This window comes from Bombina bombina, chromosome 10 (assembly GCF_027579735.1).
Source record: "Bombina bombina isolate aBomBom1 chromosome 10, aBomBom1.pri, whole genome shotgun sequence".
In the NCBI taxonomy this organism is placed as follows: Eukaryota; Metazoa; Chordata; class Amphibia; order Anura; family Bombinatoridae; genus Bombina; species Bombina bombina.
Window position 1 is genome coordinate 115,837,796 of NC_069508.1, and position 19,742 is coordinate 115,857,537.

Here is a 19,742-nt window from a genome sequence, read left to right on the forward strand (position 1 = left end):
TACCCAAGATGTGGAACTTCCACGAAAGAGTCACTAGAGAGGGAGGGATAAAATAAAGACAGCCAATTCCGCTGAAAAATTAATCCACTGCCCAAATCAAAAATTTCAATTTTTATAATGAAAAAAACTGAAGTTATAGGCAGAAGAATCAAACTGAAACAGCTGCCTGAAGTACTATTCTACCAAAAACTGCTTCTGAAGAAGAGAAAACATCAAAATGGTAGAATTTAGTAAAAGTATGCAAAGAAGACCAATTCGTTGCTTTGCAAATCTGATCAACAGAAGCTTCATTCTTAAAAGTCCAGGAAGTAGGAACTGACCTAGTAGAATGAGCCGTAATCCTCTGAGGCAGGGATTAACCTGACTCCAAATAAGCAAGATGAATCAAAAAGCTTTAACCCAGATGCCAAAGAAATGGCAGAAGCCTTCTGACCTTTCCTAAAACCAGAAAAGATAACAAATAGACTAGAAGTCTTTCTGAAATCTGAGTAGCTTCAACATAAGTTTAAAACTCTTACCACATCCAAAGAATGTAAGAATCTCTCCAAAGAATTCTTAGTATTAGGACACAAGCAAGGGACAATAATTCCTCTACTAATGTTTAAAATTCACAACTTTAGGTAAAAATTGAAAAGAAGACAGCAAAACCACCTTATCCTGATGAAAAATCAGAAAAAGGAGACACAAGAAAGAGCAGATAATTCAAAAACTAAACTAGCTGAAGAGATGTCTAAAAGGAACAATACTTTCCATGAAAGTAATTTAAATGTCCAAAGAAAGCATATGCTCAAACGGAAGAGCCTGTAAAGCCCTCAGAACCAAATTAAGACTCCAAGGAGGAGAAATTGGCTTAAATAACAGACTTGATACGAACCAAAGCCTGAACAAAACAATGAATAACAGAAAGATTAGCAATTTTTTCTGTGAAAACAGCACAGAAAAAGCAGAGATTTGTCCTTGCAAGGAACTTGCAGACAAAAACCCTTATCTAAACCATCCTGAAGAAACTATAAAATCCTAGGAATTCTAAAAGAATGCCAAGAGAATTTATGAGAAGAGCATCAAGAGATGTAAATCTTTCAAACTCGATAATAAATCTTACTAAACACAGATTTACAAGCCTGCAACATAGTATTAATCACTGAGTCAGAGAAACTTCTAAGACTAAGTACTAAGCGTTAAATCTCCATACCATCAAATTAATAATTTGAGTTCCTGATGGAAAAAATGAATGTTAAGATATAAGGTCTGGCCCTAATGGAAGTGACCAAGATTGGCAACTGGACATCCGAACAAGAACCATATACCAAAACCTGTGCGGCCATGCTGGAGCCACCAGCAACACAAAAGATTGCTCCCTGATGATTTTGAAAATCACTCTAAAAAGAAGAACCAGAGGTGAAAAAATATAGGCAGATTGATAACTCCAAGGAAGTGTCAATGTATACACTGCTTCCGCCAGAGGATCCCCAGACCTGAATAGGCCCCTGGGAAGTTCCTTGTTTAGATGAGATGCCATCAAATCTATTTCTGGAAGCCCTCACATCTGAACAATTTGAAAAAACACATCTGGGTAAAGAGACCATTCTCCCGGATGTAAAGCTTGATTGACAGAGATAATCCGCTTCCCAATTGTCTATACCTGGGAAATGGACCGCAGAAATTAGACAGGAGCTGGATTTAGCCCAAGCAAGTATCCAAGATACTTCTTTCACAGCCTAAGGACTGAGAGTCCCACCCTGATGATTGACATACACCAGAGTTGTGACATTGTCTGTCTGAAAAATAATAACGTCTCTTTCTACAAAAAGAAGCTAAAACTGAAGAACTCTGAAAAATGCACGGAGTTCCAAAATATCGATTGGTAATCTCGCCTCCTGAGATTTCCAAACCCCTTGTGCTGATAGAGATCCCCAGACAGCCTCCCAACCTAAAAGACTCACATCTGTAGTGATCATGGTCCAGGTTGAATGAACCAAAGAGACCCGTAGAACTATATGATAGTGATCTAACCACCAAATCAAAGATAGTTGAACATTGGGATTCAAAGTTATAAAAAGTGATATCCTAGAATCCCTGCACCATTAATTCAGTATAAAAAACTGGAAAGGTTTCTTATGAAAATGAACAAAGGGAATCGAATCCAATGCTGCAGCCATAGTACCTAAAACTTCCATGCATATAGCAACTGAAGGAAATAATAGAGACTGAAAGTTCCGACAAACGGAACCGAATAAAATTGTCACTTGTCTGCTAGAGACAAAGACATTGACACAATCTATCTGGAAACCTAAAAAAAGGTGACCCTTGTCTGAAGAATCAAGGAGCTTTTGATAAAAAGATCCTCTAACCATGTCTTGAAGAAACAACAAAAGTTGAATCATATGAGATTCCGCAGAACGAAAAGACTGAGCCAGTACCACGAGACAGTCCAAATAAGGAAACACTGAGAACCTTGAAAAGATTCTTAGAGCTGTCGCTAGACCAGAAGGAAAAGCAACAAATTGGTAATGCTTGTCAAAAAAAGAGAATCTCAGAAAATGAAAATAATCTGAATGAAAACAGAAAAATGAAGATATGCATCTATTGTAAACAAATAATGCCATTACTGACCAAAAAGGCAGAATAGACCATATAAACACCATTCTAAAAGATGGTATACTTATATGACAATTCAAAAAGATTTTCTATCTTTGGGAAAATGAATAGTTTTGAATAAAACCCCCAAACCCTGTTCCTAAAAAGGAACTGGTATAAATACCCCAGAAAACTCCAGGTCTGAGCAGCGCCTTGAGCCCCAACGGGTGACCAGCCGCGCTTCACAAGTACCCAATACATACAGGACTGAAACACACTTCAGGAAAGTGTGAGCCTTACTGGAATAGCTGGAATATGTTAGAGAAAAAAATATTTCTCACAGACGGCTTTACTCTGAATCCTATTCTGTATCCAAATCTAAGAAGTTTGGACCGAATTGAACCAAACAAATTTTTTTTTAAAAAAAAAGTCTTAACATGCCCCTTACCAGCTAAGATGGAATAAGAACTGCACCTACATGCAAATTTGGGGAGCTGGCTTTGATCTTTTAAATGGCTTAAATTGAATGAAGAAAACTTCCAATTATAAACATGTTACTTGGGGAAGAATTTAGAATTGGTGATAATAATGATGTTGAATCCACAGCTCCATGAGAGAGTAAGCCTAAACAGTGGTTTTGTTCCTAAGTCCTGTCTGTGAATATAGCAGGTGAAGACCCAGTGAAAGAAAACACAATCTGACTCCCATAACCGCAACATCAGTGTCGAAGTGGGAAACCGGAGAATTCAGGTCCGTCTGACGTAACTGCTGGGGCAATAGGAGTTGACAAATTTGAATAAGTGCGTGCACCATCTTATTGGCTTACTGGACTCCAAAGGTAAAGCAAACCGGAGATTTAAACAACCGCTGACGAGCGACATCTTCAGCATTATTCTGTGACCCGTTACCCGACTATGGGCAGCGCAGACGCTAGTGAAATTGTTTGAGCTGCCTGTGTGAAGAAATAAGGTATCTTATCCCTGTAATCGTAAAGGTGAAAAAAATATATAATGGAACATTAACGCTATTATAGAGACACCATCTTTGCATACCAACAAAGCGTTTACCTGGAACCTTACAGACGATATTAAATTGCTAACTAACTCATTGAACAAACTTGTGCCGAATGTTGCAACAAATTATAGCAATCTTATTTAGTCATTATTATATTTAAACTGCTGTAGCAACGCTATTTCAAGTTTATACATGTCAGCATATACTCAATCAGTTTATTAGATTTTAATATTGATTAATTTTTATGAATTTTTATGTATTGAGCTTTTATTTGTGAGCTTATATTTGATAACATTTAACAGTTTAGAATAGGACACCAGTGTCTTGTATTTAATTGAATGTATTTGGAGCAAATAATAATTTGTATGTATATTTTTTCTACAGAGAATAAAAACATAATTTATGCTTACCTGATAAATTCCTTTCTCCTGTAGTGTAGTCAGTCCACGGGTCATCATTACTTATGGGATATTAACTCCTCCCCAACAGGAAGTGCAAGAGGATCACCCAAGCAGAGCTGCTATATAGCTCCTCCCCTCTACGTCACACCCAGTAATTCGACCGAGAACCAAACGAGAAAGGAGAAACTATAGGGTGCAGTGGTGACTGGAGTATAATTTAAAAATTTAGACCTGCCTTAAAAAACAGGGCGGGCCGTGGACTGACTACACTACAGGAGAAAGGAATTTATCAGGTAAGCATAAATTATGTTTTCTCCTGTTAAGTGTAGTCAGTCCACGGGTCATCATTACTTATGGGATACCAATACCAAAGCTAAGTACACGGATGACGGGAGGGACAGGCAGGATCTCTATACGGAAGGAACCACTGCCTGAAGAACCTTTCTCCCAAAAACAGCCTCCGAAGAAGCAAAAGTGTCAAATTTGTAAAATTTGGAAAAAGTATGAAGAGAAGACCAAGTTGCAGCCTTGCAAATCTGTTCAACAGAGGCCTCGTTCTTAAAGGCCCAAGTGGAAGCCACAGCTCTAGTAGAATGAGCTGTAATCCTTTCAGGAGGTTGCTGTCCAGCAGTCTCATAAGCTAAGCGTATTATGCTACGAAGCCAAAAGGATAGAGAGGTAGCAGATGCTTTTTGACCTCTCCTCTGTCCAGAATAAACGACAAACAGGGAAGAAGTTTGGCGAAAATCTTTAGTTGCCTGTAAATAAAATTTCAGGGCACGGACTACATCTAGATTGTGCAGAAGTCGTTCCTTCTTTGAAGAAGGGTTAGGACACAATGATGGAACAACAATCTCTTGATTGATATTCTTGTTAGTGACAACCTTAGGTAAGAACCCAGGTTTAGTACGCAGAACTACCTTATCTGAATGAAAAATCAGATACGGAGAATCACAATGTAAGGCTGATAACTCAGAGACTCTACGAGCCGAGGAAATAGCCATTAAAAACAGAACTTTCCAAGATAATAGCTTGATATCAATGGAATGAAGGGGTTCAAACGGAACACCCTGTAAAACGTTAAGAACTAAGTTTAAGCTCCACGGTGGAGCTACAGTCTTAAACACAGGCTTAATTCTAGCCAAAGCCTGACAAAAAGCCTGAACGTCTGGAACTTCTGACAGACGTTTGTGTAGAAGGATGGACAGAGCTGAGATCTGTCCCTTTAAAGAACTTGCAGATAAACCCTTTTCTAAACCTTCTTGTAGAAAAGACAATATCCTAGGAATCCTAACCTTACTCCATGAGTAACCCTTGGATTCGCACCAGTGTAAGTATTTACGCCATATCTTATGGTAAATTTTCCTGGTAACAGGTTTCCTAGCCTGTATTAAGGTATCAATTACTGGCTCCGAAAATCCACGCTTTGATAAAATTAAGCGTTCAATTTCCATGCAGTCAGCTTCAGAGAAATTAGATTTTGATGTTCGAAAGGACCCTGAATTAGAAGGTCCTGTCTCAGAGGCAGAGACCAAGGTGGACAGGATGACATGTCCACTAGATCTGCATACCAGGTCCTGCGTGGCCACGCAGGCGCTATTAGAATCACTGATGCTTTCTCCTGTTTGATCCTGGCAATCAAACGAGGAAGCATCGGGAAGGGTGGAAACACATAAGCCATCCTGAAGGTCCAAGGTGCTGTCAAGGCATCTATCAGGACTGCTCCCGGGTCCCTGGACCTGGACCCGTAACGAGGAAGCTTGGCGTTCCGGCGAGACGCCATGAGATCCATATCTGGTTTGCCCCAACGTCGAAGTATTTGGGCAAAGACCTCCGGATGAAGTTCCCACTCCCCCGGATGAAAAGTCTGGCGACTTAGGAAATCCGCCTCCCAGTTCTCCACTCCTGGGATGTGGATCGCTGACAGGTGGCAAGAGTGAGACTCTGCCCAGCGAATTATCTTTGATACTTCCATCATCGCTAAGGAACTTCTTGTCCCTCCCTGATGGTTGATGTAAGCCACAGTCGTGATGTTGTCCGACTGAAACCTGATGAACCTCAGAGTTGCTAACTGAGGCCAAGCCAGAAGGGCATTGAGAACTGCTCTCAATTCCAGAATGTTTATTGGAAGGAGACTCTCCTCTTGAGTCCATGATCCCTGAGCCTTCAGGGAATTCCAGACAGCGCCCCAACCTAGTAGGCTGGCGTCTGTAGTTACAATTGTCCAGTCTGGCCTGCTGAAGGGCATCCCCCTGGACAGATGTGGCCGAGAAAGCCACCATAGAAGAGAATCTCTGGTCTCTTGATCCAGATTCAGCGTAGGGGACAAATCTGAGTAATCCCCATTCCACTGACTTAGCATGCACAATTGCAGCGGTCTGAGGTGCAGGCGTGCAAAAGGAACTATGTCCATTGCCGCTACCATTAAGCCGATTACCTCCATGCATTGAGCCACTGACGGGTGTTGAATGGAATGAAGGGCACGGCAAGCATTTAGAAGCTTTGTTAACCTGTCCTCTGTCAGGTAAATTTTCATTTCTACAGAATCTATAAGAGTCCCCAAGAAGGGAACTCTTGTGAGTGGTAAGAGAGAACTCTTCTCCTCGTTCACTTTCCACCCATGCGACCTTAGAAATGCCAGTACTAACTCTGTATGAGACTTGGCAGTTTGAAAGCTTGACGCTTGTATCAGAATGTCGTCTAGGTACGGAGATACCGAAATTCCTCGCAGTCTTAGTACCGCCAGAAGAGAGCCCAGAACCTTTGTAAAGATTCTTGGAGCCGTAGCCAACCCGAAGGGAAGAGCTACAAACTGGTAATGCCTGTCTAGGAAGGCAAACCTTAGATACCGGTAATGATCCTTGTGAATCGGTATGTGAAGGTAAGCATCCTTTAAATCCACTGTGGTCATGTACTGACCTCTTTGGATCATGGGTAAGATTGTCCGAATAGTTTCCATCTTGAACGATGGAACTCTTAGGAATTTGTTTAGGATCTTTAAATCCAATATTGGTCTGAAGGTTCCCTCTTTTTTGGGAACCACAAACAGATTTGAGTAAAACCCTTGTCCGTGTTCCGACCGCGGAACTGGGTGGATCACTCCCATTAGTAAAAGGTCTTGTACACAGCGTAGAAACGCCTCTTTCTTTATCTGGTTTGTTGACAACCTAGAAAGGTGAAATCTCCCTTGTGGAGGAGAAGCTTTGAAGTCCAGAAGATATCCCTGAGATATGATCTCCAACGCCCAGGGATCCTGGACATCTCTTGCCCAAGCCTGGGCGAAGAGAGAGAGTCTGCCCCCCACTAGATCCGTTTCCGGATCGGGGGCCCTCACTTCATGCTGTCTTAGGGGCAGCAGCAGGTTTTCTGGCCTGCTTGCCCTTGTTCCAGGCCTGGTTAGGTTTCCAGCCTTGTCTGTAGCGAGCAACAGCTCCTTCCTGTTTTGGAGCAGAGGAAGTTGAAGCTGCTCCTGCCTTGAAGTTACGAAAGGCACGAAAATTAGACTGTCTAGCCCTGGGTTTGGCTCTGTCTTGAGGCAGGGCATGGCCTTTACCTCCCGTAATATCAGCGATAATTTCTTTCAAACCGGGCCCGAATAAAGTCTGCCCCTTGAAAGGTATGTTAAGTAATTTCGATTTAGAAGTTACATCAGCTGACCAGGATTTTAGCCACAGCGCTCTGCGTGCCTGAATGGCGAATCCGGAATTCTTAGCCGTAAGTTTAGTTAAATGTACTACGGCATCAGAAATAAATGAATTAGCTAGCTTAAGGGTTTTAAGCTTGTGTGAAATCTCATCTAATGTCGCTGAGTCAAGGGTCTCTTCCAGAGACTCAAACCAAAATGCTGCCGCAGCCGTGACAGGCGCAATGCATGCAAGGGGTTGTAATATAAAACCTTGTTGAACAAACATTTTCTTAAGGTAACCCTCTAACTTTTTATCCATTGGATCTGAAAAGGCACAGCTATCCTCCACCGGGATAGTGGTACGCTTAGCTAAAGTAGAAACTGCTCCCTCCACCTTAGGGACCGTTTGCCATAAGTCCCGTGTGGTGGCGTCTATTAGAAACATTTTTCTGAATATAGGAGGGGGTGAGAAAGGCACACCGGGTCTATCCCACTCCTTAGTAATAATTTCAGTAAGTCTCTTAGGTATAGGAAAAACGTCAGTACTCGTCGGTACCGCAAAATATTTATCCAACCTACACATTTTCTCTGGAATTGCAACTGTGTTACAATCATTCAGAGCCGCTAACACCTCCCCTAGTAATTCACAGAGGTTTTCCAGCTTAAACTTAAAATTTGAAATGTCTGAATCCAGCTTATTTGGATCAGATCCGTCACCCGCAGAATGAAGCTCTCCGTCCTCATGCTCTGCAAATTGTGACGCAGTATCAGACATGGCCCTAGCATTATCAGTATACTCTGTTCTCATCCCAGAGTGATCTCGTTTACCTCTAAGTTCTGGCAATTTAGACAAAACTTCAGTCATAACATTAGCCATGTCTTGTAGAGTGATTTGTAATGGCCGCCCTGATGTACTTGGCGTTACAATATCACGCACCTCCTGAGCGGGAGATGCAGGTACTGACACGCGAGGCAAGTTAGTCGGCATAACTTCCCCCTCGTTGTCTGGTGAATGTTGCTTAACATGTACAGATTGACTTTTATTTAAAGTAGCATCAATGCAATTAGTACATAAATTTCTATTGGGCTCCAGCTTGGCTTTTGAACATATTGCACAAAGAGATTCCTCTGTGTCAGACATGTTTAAACAAACTAGCAATTAGACTAGCAAGCTTGGAAATACTTTTCAACTAAATTTACAAGCAATATGTAAAAACGTTACTGTGCCTTTAAGAAGCACACAAAAACTGTCCCAGTTGAATAACAATGAACCGGATTAGTTATAGAAACCAAATTTAGCAAAGGATTGTACTCATTAGCAATGGATGATTAACCCTTAATATCAGAAAAAAAACGGATAACAATTGAAAATATAAGCGTTTTTATCACAGTCAAGCACAGTCTCACAGGTCTGCTGTGAGTGATTACCTCCCTCAAAACTAGTTTTGAAGACCCCTGAGCTCTGTAGAGACGTCCTGGATCATGCAGGGAGAAAAGACAGACTGTGACTGAATTTCTGATGCGTAGTAAAAGCGCCAAAATAGGCCCCTCCCACTCACACTACAACAATGAGGGAAGCTCAGTAAACTGTTTTAATTTAAAACAAACGACAGCCATGTGGAAAATAAAGCCCAAAACAATTTTCACCAAGTACCTCAGATAATTAAATGATTTAACATGCCAGTAAACGTTTAAAATCTAATATATGAAATGTCATTAAAAAGCCTGCTGCTAGTCGCTCACACTGCAAGTTAGGCTAAAAGTTATATGCATACAGTATTTTCCCAGTGAAGTGCCATTCCCCAGAAATACTTAAGTGTAAACATATATACATATCAGCCTGATACCAGTTGCTACTACTGCATTTAAGGCTGTACTTACATTATATCGGTATTAGCAGTATTTTCTCAGTCAATTCCATTCCTTAGAAAATAATATACTGCAACATACCTCTTTGCAGGTGAACCTGCCCGCTGTCCCCTGATCTGAAGTTACCTTACTCCTCAGAATGGCCGAGAACAGCAAACGGATCTTAGTTACGTCCGCTAAGATCATACACAAAAACTCAGGTAGATTCTTCTTCAAATTCTGCCTGAGAAGGAAACACACTCCGGTGCCGTTTAAAATAACAAACTTTTGATTGAAGATATAAAAAACTAAGTTTAATCACCACAGTCCTCTCACACATCCTATCTATTAGTTGGGTGCAAGAGAATGACTGGGTGTGACGTAGAGGGGAGGAGCTATATAGCAGCTCTGCTTGGGTGATCCTCTTGCACTTCCTGTTGGGGAGGAGTTAATATCCCATAAGTAATGATGACCCGTGGACTGACTACACTTAACAGGAGAAATTGTATTAATCCTTTTACTCCAAGTAGTCTATTATTAATTGAATGATATCCATATATGATTGGAATAATAGATGTTTGGCAAACTAGATAAAAATTGAATTAATTAATTAGCCGAAACGGATAGCCTCTTTGGGGCGCTCCCCACAATCTTTGTTTTTTGGCGTTACTTGCTGTTACACCTTTGGAGGGAGGTGAAACTAGTGGGTGAGCACGAATCCGTTGTGTAACTAGGCTCCTGGACAATCCTTGTGATTTTTTGCTTTTTGTGTTGTGGCAGGAATGTTTGCTTACCTTCAGTGACTGTTGCAACAATAGCATCTAGTCCAGGTCTAAACAAAAAAATTTTCCTTGAAAAGGATGGAATAGAAGTCTGCTTTTAGGACACCATGTTAGCAGTCCATGACTTGAGCCCTAAAGCTTGTCTAGCCAAAATACAATCATCACAGCACTTTTCACATTAATGAGTCATATTTCAATCACTGCATCACATATAAAGTTGTTTGCAGTCTTGACTAGCTTCAAACGATCCTAAATTTCTTCTAGGGAAGCTTCCACAAAAACAAGGTCAGGGATCACGCCAGACCGCAGTAGTCACAGGAACTAAATTGTAAATTTAAACACACAATATTTCAAAATTGTAATAAAAATTTAAAAATTAAATAAAAAAATTAATAAATAAAAAAAAAAGAGTCAAAAGGTAAAAAAGTAGCAGCACACTGTTGATCAGGGGATTTACAGGCATGCCCACATTTCATCTGGGAGGCTGGTGGCATCTCCACACTCATATCACTGTCTGGCTGAAACTCTGATCTTGAACTCTGTCATTAACAGTTATTCTGTGGGGGAAAATGGTTCTCAGATTGGTTAGAGAGCCCTTCTCAACAACGTGTAAATCTGCACTTATAAATTCGCCTCAATTCTTCCTGGAGGCAAAAAATGGGCTTGAGGATTCTGGGAATCTGGAAGACATTAAATGCTCTGGCATGTTGGGTGTTGGGTGTTTTTGCCTCCTCCTAGTAGACTGTAATTTAATCCCAGGTGATATCTTGTAGACTCTCACCATTTTATGAAAGAAATTAATACGTGCAACATTCATTAATTTTCACAAACTTAATATTGCCGTAAAGTGATGGTAAATCCTAGCATTTGTGAAACGCTATGACTTACCAGTGGAACAAATAAAGGGGGACTTTCAGTCATTTGAAAGTCCCTTTATTTGGGTGGCCGCGATGAATGCTTCAGGCCACCCACGGCAGAACGCTATTTTGCTGTGAGATGACGATTCCACATCTTAGCCAAGGGCCATGTGGGCCAACTAGCGCCATGCTGGATATAGCTAGCCCGCTACTGGCCAAGAGGCCGAAACGTCACCTCATATTCTCCTGTGGACTGCCGGAGGCGCTCATCACTGCAAACCCTTCAGACAAATAGAGGAACTTTCAGCATGAAGCATTTTATACTTCATGACTAAAAATCCCCTTTATTTGTTCCACTGTTAATTCCTAGTGTTTCACAAACGCTAGGATTTACCATCACTTTAAATTTTAGCTGTGTAATCAGTAAAATTATCCGGGTGGTGTGCCCAATACATAAATCCTTGGAAGGACACTGGGAATGGCAAGGTTATCTAATCACAATCTGTTATCAACACATTTAAAAAAGTTTTACAAAGTTATTTACCTTGCTCAAAATTATTTCAGGAGCCAAATATTCTGGTGTTCCACATAATGTCCATGTTCTGCCCTTTACTCTTTTGGCAAACCCAAAGTCTGTTACCTATTTAAAATAAATAAATACATATTTTGTAGTGTCAGGTGATTAGAAGCAATTTAAAATCACTACTATAATTATAAAAGGATTTGGATATCCCCTATTACACATACGGTAGCAATACCGACTTATAAAACCATTCTGGAGAAATAGTCAAAGGTTCTTAACACTTTGATAGGCATTTCCTCACTAAAAATGTTACAAACTGTCCAATCTTCCTCCTATGTATAGACAGGAAATCTCTTTTTAAAGTGACACTAAACTTTTATGATTCATATAGAACATTCCGTTTTAAAAAACTTTCCAATTCACTTCCATTATAAAATTGTGCACCATATTTTATTTGCACACTTTGAGGCCATAGCTACTACTGAGCATGTGCAAGAGTTCACAGTGTATATGTATACGAGTGATTCTCTGATGGTTGTCACATGAAACAGGGGGCTGACAAAGTAAAGTCAATTTTGAAATTTGACAGAAAAAAAAATCTACTGTTCATTTAAAGGGACAGTCTACACCATTTAGTGACTGTACAATGCTGCGGCAACGGTTTGTATTTTAAAGTCCACACCAGATTATAAGAATTTTTTCCTTTTTCTAGCGCCGTTTTGAATTTTAAAATGGCCCCAAAAGTCGTTTTTGTCCTTCCTTCTTCTAAATAGATGCTCGTGATGAGCTGCGACGTCATAATGACCTGCCTTAGTGTTAGCGCATGCGCAGTGTCTGATTTGTGTGGTAATGAAAACCAGAAGAGAAGACAAAAGTTTTCATTATCGTAGCAGATTGTCCTGCTGCATCTTCCTGTTTTACTTAGTGTCTAATGTGAAATTCACAAGGCACATCTGTGTTTTTTTTTTATTTAATTAAAGAAAAAAAACCTTCTGGCTTACATGTTGCACATACCCAATGGCATATGCAAAATTCACAATCAAATGACACAGCTAGCCAAACGTGCATGCACTAATCTCTGTGCATGCTCCCAAAAAAACTGCGAATTTGCGAGTTGCTTGTTAGAGGCTAGTATTGAAATTGCCGAAACCCCATGCAACGCTGCAGAGCATTGTAGATTGTAAAACGGCACTAGATTTCATTTTTTTTTTTTTTATTCTTTATTGCCATATACACTTTTTAATGAAAAAAGATGCAAGTGGATTGCCTGGGGGACAATAATTAAAAATAAGGGTATCACAGGTGTAGACTGTCCCTTTAAAATTCAGAGTAAGTGCTGTTGCATTGTCTTTTTTTAGTATGCATTTGTTGATTTTGCAGTTCTACTATATATAATGGTCTTTTAAGCGTATAGTCATTTGTGCAAAGAGATTGATAACCAAATATTAGAAACAACAAAAGATACTAACTAAAACAGAATGGTTTAACTTGGTGTCATGATATTTCACCTGAGAAACTCCATTATAACATTAAAGGAATAGTTTAGTCAAAATTAAACTTTCATGATTCAGACAGAGCAGGCAATTTTAAACAACTTTCTAATTTACTCCTATTATCAATTTTTCTTCATTCTCTTGGTATCTTTATTTGAAAAAGCAGGGATGTAAGCATAGGAGCCGGCCCATTTTTGGTTCAGAACCTGGAAGCACTTTCTGATTGGTGTCTAAATGTAGCCACCAATCAGCAAGCGCTACCCAGGTGCTGAACCAAAAATGGTCTGGCTCCTAAGCTTACATTCAAATAAAGATACCAAAAAGAACGAGGAAAAAATGATAATAGGAGTAAATTAGAAAGTTGCTTAATTTTTACTAGACTATTCATTTAAAGGGATATGAACCCCACATTTTTAATTTCATATTTCGGATATAGCATGCAATTTTAAGCAACTTTCTAATTTTCTTAGATTTGCTAAGTTGCTAAAAATTCTCTATCTGAATCATGAAAGAAAAATTGGGGTTTTTATATCCCTTTAATGGGAGCAGGACCATGTTCAGGTGATCTAACACACTTGGTCAAAAACTTTTACATAGTATTTACATCCACTGTTGGACTATATCTTATAAAAGGGACAGTGTACACAATATTTTTCATACCATAAATGTTTTGTAGATGATCCATTTATATAGTCCATATGGGGGTGTTTTTGGAACAATATTTATAGTTTTGCTTATTTTTAAATAACATTGTGCTGATTGACTCCTAACCAAGGACCAAAGTTTTAGATGTATACCGACGTATACAGACTTCATATTGCTTCTGTTTGTATAAACAATCTTTTTATACGCAGGGGGTGGGTGTCCCAGACTAACCCATAAACAGTGCTAAATTGGGAGCTTCTTTTTATATCTGTATCTGTGCATATTCTTGTTCAAAGTAGTGTCTATTACATGCAGTTATAATGAATATTGGTGTACAATATCCCTTTAAGTTCTGCAAAGCGAGCATGAAGCTGAATACCCAACTTGTCTCTTTGCTACAATGGCAATAACAACTTTTAAGGGAAATCAAAGAAAATACATAGGGACAATTATATGGTTTTAACATATCAGTATCCTCATTCTTCTTTATTTATTTATTTCTTCTTTATTTATCTTTATTTTTACACTGGTAATGTGTCAGTTTACTGTGTTTCTCCAATTTTAATTTATGTATCCATACCACTTTATTGACAATGTTAACAGTTGGTAAAAGAACTGACTAAACCTGTATATGTGACATACTATAATTTTGTTACTGTAATTCCCCTTTACAACATATATTTAACCCCTTAACGGCTGGTGACATACCCTGTACGCAGCTGGTATTTCTATGGGGATTGCTCATCTCATATCTATTTTTAGAAGCCAGCAGGACGGAGGGAGGGTGTAGTATTGCGGTCTTGCTGCTCGCAGCAAGACCCACGCTATTATAAACAAACTATCCCTTAACGACCAGCAACGAACAGGGTACATTGCGGTGATTAAGGGGTTAAAAAATGATTTGGATATATCAGATTATAATATGAATATTTCCCTATTAAAACTAGAGGACAGGTGAAAATTAACAATTTTCATTGAAACACTATACTAGGAATAGGAGGTAAATACTATAAATACTAGTTTAGGCAGTGTTAGCAATTGATTGCCTTTAAGTTATTTAATTGTTTTGTTTATTTTCTTTACATTTGAAAACGATTTTGATTCTCAAATACTTTTTCTGATACGGAAACACATCCAGTTATAATAGCAATTAACTTTTTGAGCAACAATTGTGCAGGCTAAACTGGCACTTTGTCCCATAGTAAGGAAGCTGAAACAAATAAAAGGCATGCGTACATTGTAATTATGCTTTTATAAATGTTTTACTGTTTTTAGGGTTTGCATCTGAATGTGAATAACTATGTTTTGCTAGATAATTAGCTAGATATTTTACCATCAAAATACCACTTATTTCTCAAGCCTTGGACCATTTTTTGTATGTCCTGAGTCCAGTGAGAGCTTATAAGCAAGATACTTAAAGTAATTTGGTAAAGCACAATGGCAGTTGATACAGGAACAAAACCCTTTATCCAAACTGCTTGGGAGCAAAAAAAAAGGTTGGAATTTCGGAATATTTTTATCTGTAAAATGGGACAGCTTGGAGAGGGGATGGGACCAAATGTAAACCATTAAATAGAATATTGCCCAAACACATTATAAAATATAATGAATTCAAAGCCATATATATACATACCTGAATATATCCTTGTTGATCAATTAAAAGATTTTCTGGTTTAAGATCTCTGTATATGAGGTCTAGTGAATGGAGGTATTCAAATGTTAGCACTATCTGAGCTGCATAAAATCGTGCGTGTGGCTCACTGCAAAGGATTACAAAACAGCAATGCATTTATTTCCCGATATTTTTTTTGTTATAATACAAAGTACATAAGAATGTAATATTAGTTATTTAAAGATAGAACACCATGCCTTCTTCAATTTCTAACCAAGAGAGTGAATAGAAATGAAGATAGGGCTCTTAGAAAATTAGTTTTATAGGACAACTGGCAAGTTCTCAAATACAATAATTAGTTGGCCAGCATGTGATATTAATGGAATAAACTTAAAGAAATCTAAATGTAAATAATAATTAAAAAAAAAAATATGCTTACCTGATAACTCAATTTCTTTCAAGGTGATGAGAGTCCACAATTCGTTACTCCGGGAATTGCTCTTCCCAGTCACTAGGAGGATGCAAAAATTCTCAAACTCCACAAGCTCTATAAAACCCCCTCCTACCTCATAGGTACATCAGTCTACGATACAGCCAAGCAAATTAGGTAGAAAAATAAATAATAGCAAAAAAAAGAAAAAAAAAATAGAAAGTAAAAAAAAAGAAAAATGATGTGTGCAAGATTAAACCAACATTAGCAAAAAACACAGGGTAAGGTCTTGTGGACCCTCACCACCATGAAAGAAATTAATTTGTCAGGTAAGCATACATTATATTTTCTTTCATACAGGTGGTAAGAGTCAATGATCCATTACTCTTGGGATCTAATACCCAAATCACAGACAAAAGGGTAACCAGGATCTTGGAGAAAATTCTGGGAGCTGAAGCCAGACCAAACGGTAGAACAACAAATTGAGAAAGCTCGTCTAGAAAAGCAAACCTTAGGAACTGATTATTGTCATTATGAATAGGATAATGAGGGTAGGCATCCTTTTAATCTATTGGGACATAAACTGACCTTGCTAAAGAAAAGGTAGAATAGTCAGAATAGCCTACATTTTGAAAGTAGAAACTTCGCTTTTAGATCCAGAACTGGTCTGAAAGCTCCCTCCTCCTTTGGAACAATGAAGAGGTTGGAATAAAACCCCTTTCCCTGTTCCAACAAAGGAACAATATCAATTATTCCCATAGATTCTTGATGCAAAACGGACTGAAAAAATTAAATGCCTGAGCCTTCACAGGATTTCTCAGAACATTGGAAAAAAAAGGAGGCCTTGTTCTGAATTATATTCGATATCTCTGGGAGACTATATTTGGAACCCAGGGATCCTGAATAGCCTGAAACCAAGCCCTCTTCTGACAAAGGCGTAACCTGCCCCATCTAGAGCCTCTGGATCGGGGACCGCCCCTTTATTCAGACTTGGATGAGGGAGTAGATTCCTTGGACTGCTTAGACTTCTTCCAGCTAAAACTTGGCTTCCAGATGGAACAAGAGGAACCTTGCTTCTGAGAGGAAGAAACAGAATTTATGCTTACCTGATAAATTACTTTCTCCAACGGTGTGTCCGGTCCATGGCGTCATCCATAACTTGTGGGGAATATCTCTTCCCCAACAGGAAATGGCAAAGAGTACAGCAAAAGCTGTCCATATAGTCCCTCCTAGGCTCCGCCCACCCTAGTCATTCGACCGACGGACAGGAGAAAAACAGGAGAAACCATAGGGTGCTGTGGTGACTGTAGTTAAAGAAATAAATTCATCAAACCTGATTAAAAAACCAGGGCGGGCCGTGGACCGGACACACCGTTTGAGAAAGTAATTTATCAGGTAAGCATAAATTCTGTTTTCTCCAACATTGGTGTGTCCGGTCCACGGCGTCATCCATAACTTGTGGGAACCAATACCAAAGCTTTAGGACACGGATGAAGGGAGGGAGCCAATCGGGTTACCTAAACAGAAGGCACCACAGCTTGCAAAACCTTTCTCCCAAAAATAGCCTCCGAAGAAGCAAAAGTATCAAATTTGTAGAATTTGGCAAAAGTGTGCAGGGAAGACCAAGTCGCTGCCTTACATATCTGATCAACAGAAGCCTCGTTCTTGAAGGCCCATGTGGAAGCCACAGCCCTAGTAGAGTGAGCTGTGATTCTTTCAGGAGGCTGCCGTACGGCAGTCTCGTAAGCCAATCGGATGATGCTTTTCAGCCAAAAGGAAAGAGAGGTAGCAGTAGCTTTTTGACCTCTCCTTTTACCAGAATAGACGACAAACAGAGAAGATGTTTGTCTGAAATCCTTTGTTGCTTCTAGATAGAACTTTAAAGCACGGACTACATCTAAATTGAGTAACAAACGTTCCTTCTTTGAAACTGGATTCGGACACAAAGAAGGAACAACTATTTCCTGGTTAATATTCTTGTTGGAAACAACTTTTGGAAGAAAACCAGGTTTAGTACGCAAAATAACCTTATCTGAATGGAACACCAGATAGGGTGGAGTACACTGCAGAGCAGATAACTCAGAAACTCTTCTAGCAGAAGAAATAGCAACTAAAAACAAAACTTTCCAAGATAACAACTTAATATCTAAGGAATGTAAAGGTTCAAACGGAACCCCTTGTAGAACTGAAAGAACTAAATTTAGACTCCAGGGAGGAGTCAAAGGTCTGTAAACAGGCTTGATCCTGACCAAAAGCTTGAACATCTGGCACAGCTGCCAGTCGTTTGTGTAACAAGACAGATAAAGCAGAAATCTGTCCCTTTAGAGAACTCGCTGATAATCCCTTATCCAAACCTTCTTGTAGGAAGGAAAGGATCCTAGGAATTCTGATCTTACTCCATGAGAATCCCTTGGATTCACACCAACAGATATATTTTTTCAATATTTTATGGTAAATTTTTCTAGTTACAGGTTTTCTGGCTTGTACCAGAGTATCTATCACAGAATCCGAAAACCCACGCTTAGATAAAATCAAGCGTTCAATTTCCAAGCCGTCAGCTGGAGAGAGACTAGATTTGGATGTTCGAATGGACCCTGTACTAGAAGATCCTGTCTCAAAGGTAGCTTCCATGGTGGAGCCGATGACATATCCACCAGGTCTGCATACCAAGTCCTGCATGGCCACGCAGGAGCTATCAAAATCACTGAGGCCCTCTCCTGTTTGATCCTGGCTACCAGCCTGGGAATGAGAGGAAACGGTGGAAACACATAAGGTAGGTTGAAGGTCCAAGGCGCTACTAATGCATCCACTAGTCGTCTTGGGATCCCTGGATCTGGACCCGTAGCAAGGAACCTTGAAGTTCTGACGAGACGCCATCAGATCCATGTCTGGAATGCCCCATAATTGCGTCAACTGGGCAAATCTCTCCGGGTGGAGTTCCCACTCCCCCGGATGGAATGTCTGACGACTCAGATAATCCGCCTCCCAGTTTTCCACTCTTGGGATGTGGATCGCAGATAGGTGGCAGGAGTGATCCTCCGCCCATTTTATGATATTGGTCACTTCTCTCATCGCTAGAGAACTCCTTGTTCCCCCCTGATGGTTGATGTAAGCAACAGTCGTCATGTTGTCTGATTGGAATCTTATGAATCTGGCCTTTGCTAGTTGAGGCCAAGCCCTGAGAGTATTGAAAATCGCTCTCAGTTCCAGAATGTTTATCGGGAGAAGAGACTCTTCCCGAGACCATAGACCCTGAGCTTTCAGGGAGTCCCAGACCGCGCCCCAGCCCACTAGACTGGCGTCGGTCGTGACGATGACCCACTCTGGTCTGCGGAAGCTCATTCCCTGGGACAGGTGATCCTGGGTTAGCCACCAACGGAGTGAGTCTCTGGTCTTCTGATCTACTTGAATCACTGGAGACAAGTCTGTATAGTCCCCATTCCACTGTTTCAGCATGCACAGTTGTAATGGTCTTAGATGAATTCGCGCAAAAGGAACTATGTCCATTGCTGCAACCATCAACCCTACTACTTCCATGCACTGAGCTATGGAAGGTCGTGGAACACAGTGAAGAACTTGACAAGAGTTTAGAAGTTTTGACTTTCTGACATCTGTCAGGAAAATCTTCATTTCTAAAGAATCTATTATTGTCCCCAAGAAAGGAACTCTTGTCGACGGAGACAGGGAACTTTTTTCTATGTTCACCTTCCACCCGTGAGATCTGAGAAAGGCCAGAACGATGTCTGTGTGAGCCTTTGCCTTTGAAAGAGACAACGCTTGTATCAGAATGTCGTCCAAGTAAGGTGCCACTGCAATGCCCCTTGGTCTTAGAACTGCTAGAAAGGACCCGAGTACCTTTGTGAAAATCCTTGGAGCAGTGGCTAGCCAGAAAGGGAGAGCCACAAAGTGGTAATGTTTGTCCAGAAAGGCGAACC

The 19,742-nt window shown here is 40.0% G+C and overlaps 1 protein-coding gene across 2 annotated transcripts in view; it reads right to left on the reverse strand.

The window, feature by feature from the left end:
- The window catches only part of PRKACB (protein kinase cAMP-activated catalytic subunit beta), a 412,367-nt gene that overhangs the window by 27,879 nt on the left and 364,746 nt on the right, over nt 1-19,742 (reverse strand). For both annotated transcript variants that reach the window (XM_053693314.1, XM_053693315.1), the window contains exons 6-7: nt 15,399-15,525; nt 11,649-11,744 (exon numbers count right to left, since the gene is read on the reverse strand). In XM_053693314.1, coding sequence (XP_053549289.1) covers nt 11,649-11,744; nt 15,399-15,525 — 223 coding nt within the window. The remainder of the gene's footprint in view (nt 1-11,648; nt 11,745-15,398; nt 15,526-19,742) is intronic.